The sequence below is a fragment of the Amborella trichopoda genome, chromosome 9 (assembly GCF_054954075.1).
Source record: "Amborella trichopoda isolate Santa Cruz 75 chromosome 9, AtrichopodaSantaCruz75HAP2 v2.0, whole genome shotgun sequence".
In the NCBI taxonomy this organism is placed as follows: domain Eukaryota; kingdom Viridiplantae; phylum Streptophyta; class Magnoliopsida; order Amborellales; family Amborellaceae; genus Amborella; species Amborella trichopoda.
Window position 1 is genome coordinate 52,590,151 of NC_142344.1, and position 9,089 is coordinate 52,599,239.

A 9,089-nucleotide genomic window follows, 5' to 3' on the forward strand; every position below is an offset into this window, starting at 1 on the left:
CTTGGGTTATCATGGCTGGGCCACTTGGCCCACTACCGGCCTAAATTTTATCAGCGCATGCGCGCACACACACATATTGTGTTGCACATGCCCTGGGTTTTCTATAAGGTTGCAACCTTAAACAATCCAATTAAGGCACACCTCCAAATTTTATCATAATATGTAATTTTGGTGTAAAAAATTCTTAGGATTATCTCTAAATATATTTACATATCTAATTATAAAATTTTAAACTCCAAAAATAGTTAAAATCAAGTAGATCTATAAACATATAAAAATCTTGAAAATGGACGGTCTATATAAGATGCACTACTTCTTGCATTCAAAATCTTAATTTTTTTCATATTCTTATATCTCGATATCAAGATGATCAATTAGGAGGTTTTTCAACATTAAAACAGCATTTTTTTATGGATTTTTGAGGTGCATTTGTGATTCTACATTTTAAGGTTGCAACCTTATATAAACTTTTCCATATATATATATATATATATATATATATATATATATATATATATATATATATATATATATATATATATATATATATATGGAAAAGTAATGTAGAATCGCAAATGCACCTAAAAAATCCATTCGAAATATTGTTTTAATTTTGAAAAAACACTCTAATCGATCATCACAACATCCAGATGTATGAATATGAAAAAAAAGTTTTTGAGTCCCAAAAATAGTGCATCTTGCAACACATTATCTAGACCATCCATTTTCAAGATTTTCATATATTTATAGATCTACTTAATTTTAACTATTTTTGAAATTTAAAATTTTCTAATTAGGTATGAAAATAGATTTTAAGATAATACTAAGAATTTTTTACAACAAAATTACATGTTATGATAAAATTTTAAAGTGCGCCTTAATTGGATTGTTTAAGGTCGCAACCTTATAGAAACCACACCTATATATATATATATATATATATATATATATATATATATATATATATATATATATATATATATATATATATATATATATATATATATATATATATATATATTGATGGTTCAAGACATGGGTATATCATGGAGGGGCTTGCACCAATACATTTAAAAATTGCGAGCCCATACAATAAATAAATTGTGATTTCCATCGTTTTCATTTACAAATATTATTGTACTATCAGAAATATAACAAAGGGGCCTGGACTTCTAAGGATGTAACGGCTGTTAACCCTAACATGGATGTTTTAAGCTTCCTATTTCCTTTATTTTTTAAAAGGTGCGGTTTGTATGGAGCCAAAGGCTCTGAACAATCAAAGTACATCGCACCTTTAAACAGTGTCAGAAAATATGGTTTTAATATTGGAAATCTTTGTGATAGCTTTAAAATATATTTTTATTTCTAATTATAAAATTTAAAGCTTCAAAAATAGTGTAGATTGAGCAGATCTATGAAAACTTGAAAATCTTGAAAATTGATGGTAAAAAAATACATTATAAGATACACTATTTTCAAATTTTGAAATCTATTTTTTCTCATGTCCATACATCTTGATGTCGAGATGTCAATTTGAGCATATTTGGGCATCAAAACAACCTCTTCTAGTGAAATTTTTGAGATGCGTTCTAATTTGATTGTTTATAGCCTCAGCTTGTAGAAAATAAAGAGTAAAGTTTTGCCTCAAAACTCACCAAAATTACACATCTGGCATGGGAAAACCTTTAGATCTACCATCTAAATCTTAACCATTATAGTTGAGGAAAAAAAAAAAGATTTCAAGCCCTAAAAGTAATGTGCATATAGTCATATGTTATCTAGACCATCTATTTTCAAATGTTCACGGATCCGCAAGATTCATACCATATTTGATCCACAAATTTTTATAATTAGTTGTTGAAATTGATTTAGAGCCATCATAGAGATTTTCCATGGCTAAAGTGCTTTTGTAATACGGCTCTACTTTTTCTATCGTAAGGAAACTGCTTTTTTTAAAAGGAAAAAGTTTATATAAGGTTGCAACCTTATATTATTGCAGTAAGGTGCAACTCAACAATCCTAAAGAAAGGGTCAAGTGTTGAAGAATCATCCTATTGATTATCCCGACCTTGAGAATTATGGATATGAAGAAAAAAATAACTTAAAACCTAAAAATAGTGCACCTTGTAACACGTTATTTGAACCGTTTATTTTCAGGATTTCCAAATGTTTATTGATTGGCTTGATTTGTCTCATTTTTTAAATTTTAAATAGGGATAAAAGCGGATTTTCAAGCTATCATAAGGCTTCAGACACCAGAATAATATCACTAAATTTTTTTTAAAGATACGTCTTACTTCTACAGAATAAAGAGCCAACCTCATACAAATATTATATAAGACCTTTCTTAAATGGAATAAGGTTGCAACCTCAAAATGTAGAATAAAAAATGTACCTCAAAAATCCATCATAAAAGGTGTTTGGATGTTGGAAATCCTTTAATCGATTATCTCGATCCAACCCTCTAATTGATCATCTCGGCATCTAGATGTATGAGTGTGAAAAAAAAACAAGATTATGAGTCTGCGAAATAGTATATCTTGCAGCATATTATGTGAACAGTCCATTTTCAAGATTTTCATGTGTTTATAGATCAACTTGATTTAAAACAATTCAGAGTTTAAACTTTGATAATTAGAGATGAAAGTAAATTCTTAAGTCATCACATAAATTTTGGCTACCAAAAGTACATTTATGATTAAATATAAAGATGCGCCTTACTTGGATCATTTAAAGCAGAAACCTTATACAAACCACATCCTTTTTTAAATTTCCCGTGTTCTTCTCCAACCTTTTGTAACACATTTTTTAATGTAATAGTTACTGTACACCACTTTAATCCACTTAAAGCTTGAACCTCCCTGGCAAATCCAATGGACGAAGAACTATTAAAAAGAAATTAAAATAAAAAAAATTAAATAAAAAATTAAAAACGAAATTGTTTCATGCGGACTAAACGGCATTTCTATATATACGGTCCAAAAGCGTTCAAAAATAATAGAAACTAACCGTTCAAATATTTTTTTTATAAAATTATTATTTTTAATTTTTAAAATTGATTTACTTATAGAGATTAATCATCTCTATGTTAAATACTCTGAAAATTAGGGTTGAATTTCTACATGTCCGAGCGTGGCCCGCATGCTAACCGCATCCAAACCAAAATTAGTAAAATGATATATTGGAGCAATAAGACTTAGCGTACATCTCTAGTCTAAGAGCTCAAGAGTTGACATCAAAAGGGCACTTGATAAGGCCACGCCACGCCACGCTAGTGCCACCAATGCTAGATTTCTTCTATGACGTGGCTCCTCACTGGATTAGGTCATCGTTCGAGGGGCTATTAAATATAATAAAGACCCACTCCTATTGGTACATTTATAGTGTAATGTATCTGAGAAAAATAATCTTCATGATATAGTGGTATGATGACAATGTGCCGGTCATTGCCTTACGTCCGGCCCTTGTCTCCTTAAGGCCAGCCCAGGTCCTATTAGAGGGCTGTTTAGGGCTAGAAATTAATAATAATAATAATAATAATAATAAAAGGTCAGTTGGGCGAGTCAATGTTATCAAATTATTTTCGTTTATGTCGAAGAGGCTGAAGCCTTCAAATTTTAAGCATAAACCAAAGTGAAGAGAAATGTGTATTACCGCTTTGGTCAGATTCGGAATGCTTTGTTATGTTTTGGGCGAAGCTTCAAGCTGCTTCTGTCAGAAAAAAAAAAAAAAACCTATATAAAAGTATTTTTTATTAATTTTTAATTCTTCTCGTTATTTTTATATATTTTGTATATAAATTATTTATATTAAATAAAAAAAATTCGAAGTCTTCCCCCGAATCTGCTGAAGTATCGAATTACTTCATTTTTCTCACCAAACCAAAAAAGTGTCTGAAGCGAATCTGACAACATTGGAGCCAGCACCAGTTGTAACCCAAAAGGCAAGGCCAGAAAAAAAAAAAAAAAAAAAAAAAAAAACAATCAACCTTGCCGGCACTGGCTTGGCCTTTGAGCTGCAATTTATGGCCCAAACCCTACTTTTTTTTTAAGATTGAGCCAACCAATACGTGTGCCTTTACCTACTTTCATTTTCTATAGTTTTTGATGTGGCATTAACCAAAAAAATAAGTAAGAAGAATATATGCTCCCTCTCGTGCATGCTCTATCCGAGTAAAGTTGGTCTCACACTTATCCTAACTAAGAAACTAAATATGGTTTGTATAAGGATGAGGCTCTAAACAATCAAAATAAAGCGCACATCTAATAGTATCAAAATGAATTTTAAGTAAAAAAAATCTATGTGATGGCCTAAAAATATATTTTCATATGTAATTATAAAATTTAAAGCTTTAAAAATAATTTTTGGATCGAGTAGATCTACAAACGCTTGAAAATTTACAGTCAAGATAATGCATTACAAGATGCACTATTTCTGAAACTTAAAATCCCTTTCATTTTTGTTTATTTACACCTATACATCTTGAGGTTGAGATGATCGATTTGAGGGCTTTTTAACATCGAAATAACCTATTCTACTAAAATTTTAAGGTGCATCTTAATTTGATTGTTTAGGGCCTCAAATGTATATAAACATATTCCATTTTAAATTGGGTGCACTTTCGCCCTAAACAATAAAAATAATGCACACCTTCAAATAGTGTTGAAAGATGTTTCAGTATTGAAAATCTTTGTGATAGCCTAAAAATTCATTCAATTTTCATCTCTAATTATAAACTTTAATTCTTCAAATATAGTGTAGATCAGGAAGATCTATAAACACTTGAAAATTATGAAAATTGACTGTCCAAAAAATGACTTACAAGGTGCACTATTTTCAAGACTTGAAATCCATTATTTCTTATGTCCATACATCTTGAGGTCGAGATATTCAATTTAAAGATTATTGGACATCAAAACAACGTCCTCTAATGAATTTTTGATATGTGCCTTAATTTTATCTTTAGGGCTTCACCCTTATACAAGGCTATTTTTTAATTTAGTATTTTCTCAACCTTAAACTCTACAATCCACTTTAAAATAGCCTAATGGATATTTTTAATAAAAAAATTAAATCTTTTTTTTAAGACTAAAAATTAAAATTAAAATCTGAAAAGCTTAGATAGGATCCCCAAAAAAATTTTATTCAACCTAAAGACATTAAATGAGATTCGAAAAAGTCCTAAAATATTGCAGTTGGAAAAAAAAAAAAAAAAAAACATGGTTGAAAAACAATGAAAAAAAATATTGAGTGTTATGGCCTCATTAATAATACGTCTCTTGAAGACCACAGCCAATGGTAATTAGTATAACGAAAACAATGATGCAGCCGCTTTTTTTAGATAGTGGCCGCAGAGACACATCACCTAGAACCCTAGTCTTTGAAGCCTCCAGCGATTAGGGCTAGTGGTTTCAGTGAAAAACGACCTGGTTTTCTTTTGTTAAATACACTGGGGCTGTAATTTATTGTGCCACTGCTGTATTTTCTGGTGCTCCAACAATGGGAGGCGCCGCTTTTGGTTTTTGCTCAATTTAAATGAGAAGGAAAAGAAAAATCTTTTAAATTAAAAGAGAAGGAAAATAATAAAAAAAGGAGAGGGATAAGAAAGGTAATGCGCGTTGCGTTTGAAAAGTTAAAAAACATGGAATGTCAACGGTTTGGGAGGGGGGAGAGCATATAAGCGGCGTGAGAGTACAGCATCAGATACAGAGTTCTGGAAAGAGTTTTAGAGAGAGAAAGAGCAAGAGGCATTAATGAGGTGTTGCTGGAAAGGAACTTAGAGAGAGAGAGAGAGGAAGGGGCGGATGGTTTTGTAGAGTGTTTTAAAGAGATAAAGAGAGAGAAAGAGGTAGAAATGGGGTGGTGTCCTGAAACTGCAACAAGAGCGTATCTTGATACAGTTAAACTGGTAAGAAGACTCTCCTTTTCTCTCTCGACCTCTTCTCATACTCTATTCCTCAAATCTCTCTTCCTCTCTCTCTCTCTCTCTCAATCTTCTCTAACGTGGTGTATCTCACAATCTCTCTCCCCTGAAACATTTTATGCTGTTCGACTATCTTCCCTCTCTCTAGGAGAGGCAATGGGGTCGACCCAGTTGACCCAACTGTGTCCGGGTCCTGTCCTATATTGCACCCAGCGAGTCAGGTCCGGCTCTGGCTTTGATCCTATCAGGTTGAGTTGGATCCACGTAACGGTCGACTCAACCCGACCGACCTTGTGTAAAATATATAATATAGTAAAATAAATTATAATTTTTTGAAACTTTTAGGGACTTCCACCTGCCCAGGTCCATGGCCAGGTCGAGTCTAGGTGCACGTGAAACCGAGCTGGGTTGGACCCGGATCGGGGTCACTGCACACCTGCAAGCACAGCTACACCTCTCTCTATTTCTCTAACACACACTCTCTCTCTCTGTGTAACAGTCCCGACCGAGGGACGAGCTGGGCGTGGCCGAGCTCCTCTCTGCCCTAGCAGGCGGTATCAAAGCCCAATTGATCATCCAAGTCCGGCACCCTGGCTCAGGCGTGGCCTCAAGCCTCGGCCTCTCCACCGCCGCTCGCCACACATGCGGACGCCACATCATTGTCGTCCCCGACGACACCGCGCGTGCTGAATACCTGGAGGCCGTGGCTTTAGCTGGTGCCGAAAACGAGGCCGAGATTTTGGTGGGGGATTTCGCTCAAATTTCGAGCGAAATTGCGGACGTGGATTTCGCGGTGGTGGACTGTAGGGGGCGCGACCACTCGCGGGTGCTGAGGCTGCTGAAGCTCAGTCAGCGCGGCGCGGTGGTCGTTTGCAAGAACGCGGGTCTGAGGGCTCCGATGGCCGCCACGTGGCAGAAACCTGTCGTGAGATCGGCGCTCTTGCCTATTGGGAAGGGCCTCGAGATCACGCAGCTCGGTGAGGTAGCCGTTGGATCAAGTGGGGCGAAGAAGAGCCGTTGGATCGTCCAAGTGGACCGCCATACAGGAGAGGAGCATGTTTTTAGACGGTGACGACATTCTTTTTTCCCTGGATCGGACGGTGATGTTCTCAAGCTCGTGTAGACATCTGGACCGTCGGATGTTATTCATGAATATTGACCGTTCAATTACAAAGGATCGATCGGAACTGTTGGAATAGCAAGGGGAAGGAAAAATGGATGGTCTTGGGATTTACTGCCGATTTCTAATTTAGAATTTTAAGCAGGATTGTATATCATGAGATCATTTACTTTTGATACAAGGTCACAATAACATCCAACCATCTAATCTTAAATTCGGCAGCTTGAGTGTTATGGGATGGCTCGAGAAATTTTTTTTTGAATTTTGAACTTAATCAATAATACACTTGCAAATACCGTTGTGAACTTCGCTTTGAACTCCGACAAACCAGAGTGATTATGACTGTCTTTGTATCAAAAGTAAATGATCTCTTTCTGTACTCTCATTTGAAAAAGATCTGAAATATAAGAAGTTAGATATCTTTATAATGGCTCAATCTTTTACTTTTTTTTCTCTTCCTTCGTTTTTTATTTATCTTTTTGGTTTTCTAAGTTCAAATGTCTAGATGGTTAAATGGGAATCGAATTTTAGCTCTTGCTAAATTCCTTCCTTTTTTTCGAACTTAAAAAGTATGAAAAGTTTTCCATGTTATATTATTGTCAGGACTTGGATCATGAAATGGGTTTGCTCTTTTACGTGGGTATGTAGCACCGCAACAGTGCTGTTTTTGTTTCATTGAACAACATACAATAAGGAAATTTAAGATTCTTTCATTGCAAATGGCTTTTCTTTGAGAGCGCCTTGTTCCTTTTGTCTAGGGATGGCTTGGGTTTTTCAGGGCTGAGCCGGGCCATTAGGCCCATTGCTAGCTCTACTTTTATCCACGGTGGCAGCATATATACCGAGCATCAACCTTCAAAAACGAAAGTAAAGCACACATCTGAATTCTATTTGAAAATAGATTGTTTAGATAATGTGGTAGAGGATGTACTATTTTAGGAGTTGATTTTTATTATTTATTTTTTCTGATTTATACATCTCGAAATCAAGATGATTAACCAGAGCGTTTTCCTGCGTTCAAGCAATCATGATAGCGGATCTGTTTGTTTCTTAGGTGCTTGTCACTTTTATAATACTAATAAGAAGCACATGCGTCACACGTGACAAAAAGTGTCAATCATCAAACATAAAAACGAAGTAAAAAGGAAAGGTAAAAGCAAACAAATCAGCACAATTTTAAATTGCTAATAGCAAAATTTGCTATGTTTGTGAATTATTAATACTCATTTGAGTTAAAATATATCTTTTTTTTTTTTTGTAAATATTTAAAAACATGGTTAAAAAAATTTAACGCTCAAACAATTTTTATAAATAAATTTATTTAAAAAGAATCTCCTTCCCTCTCGCCCCCCCAGGTAACCCTCTTTCTCTTCATGGCTTAGGCATCTCTCTCTTTATATCGATCGAACTTTCCGTCCTCTCCATCTTTTTAAAGATGGAATGCGAATGCTCAATTAGGAGGTTTTTAAAAAAGAAAATTCATCTTTCTTATTGTTCTATCCATATGACTCTCTTTCTTTCTCTCCCTATCTTATAGTTTAGTCTCTGTCTTCAATAACATATTTTGAAAAGTATGTTCCCATAATCTTTCTATATATAGGATCCCTTCTTATTCTTTCGATAGATATCCCGTAATATTGATATAGATAAGATTGACACTTTCTATTAACTTTTGCCCTTATCCACTTATCTTCTCAAGATTTTGTCAATCTCTTGCTTCTTCTCTTCTTTTTTTATTTTTTTTTTTGACTATTTTTAGTTTAAAGGCACAAAAAGCATACCCCATGAGGGGAATTATCCTTCTTAGATCAAGGCCACCTAGTCATTCTTATTTTGACTATTTCTTGAATGTCATGATTGATAAATTCATAGGTGGCTAATCCACATAAAAGACTTGGCTTGGAGTTTGGTGAAAGAAATGTGAAAGATATTTATGACTTAGGGCAGAAGAACATGATACATGTCACCTTTTCTGCCGCTACCATAGTCTGCAAGTCTACATTTAAAACATGATCTTACATCAAGTCTTTAAGATAGAAACGTGTC

General features: G+C 34.3%; 1 protein-coding gene across 1 annotated transcript; it reads left to right on the top strand.

Annotated features, from left to right (window-relative positions):
* The first annotated feature begins 5,707 nt into the window (after nt 1–5,707).
* Nucleotides 5,708–7,274, top strand: LOC18441577 (uncharacterized). The gene is made up of 2 exons (XM_006851807.4): nt 5,708–5,908; nt 6,423–7,274. Exons 1-2 carry the CDS (start codon nt 5,855–5,857, stop codon nt 6,993–6,995), a joined length of 627 nt encoding a protein of 208 aa, XP_006851869.3. The 5' UTR covers nt 5,708–5,854; the 3' UTR covers nt 6,996–7,274.
* The last annotated feature ends 1,815 nt before the right edge of the window (nt 7,275–9,089 follow it).

Coding starts and splice junctions, on each gene's coding strand:
- LOC18441577 (XM_006851807.4), top strand. CDS start 5,855: ATGGGGTGGTGTCCTGAAACTGCAACAAGAGCGTATCTTGATACAGTT. Junction 5,909..6,422: donor ATCTTGATACAGTTAAACTG/GTAAGAAGACTC, acceptor TCTGTGTAACAG/TCCCGACCGAGGGACGAGCT.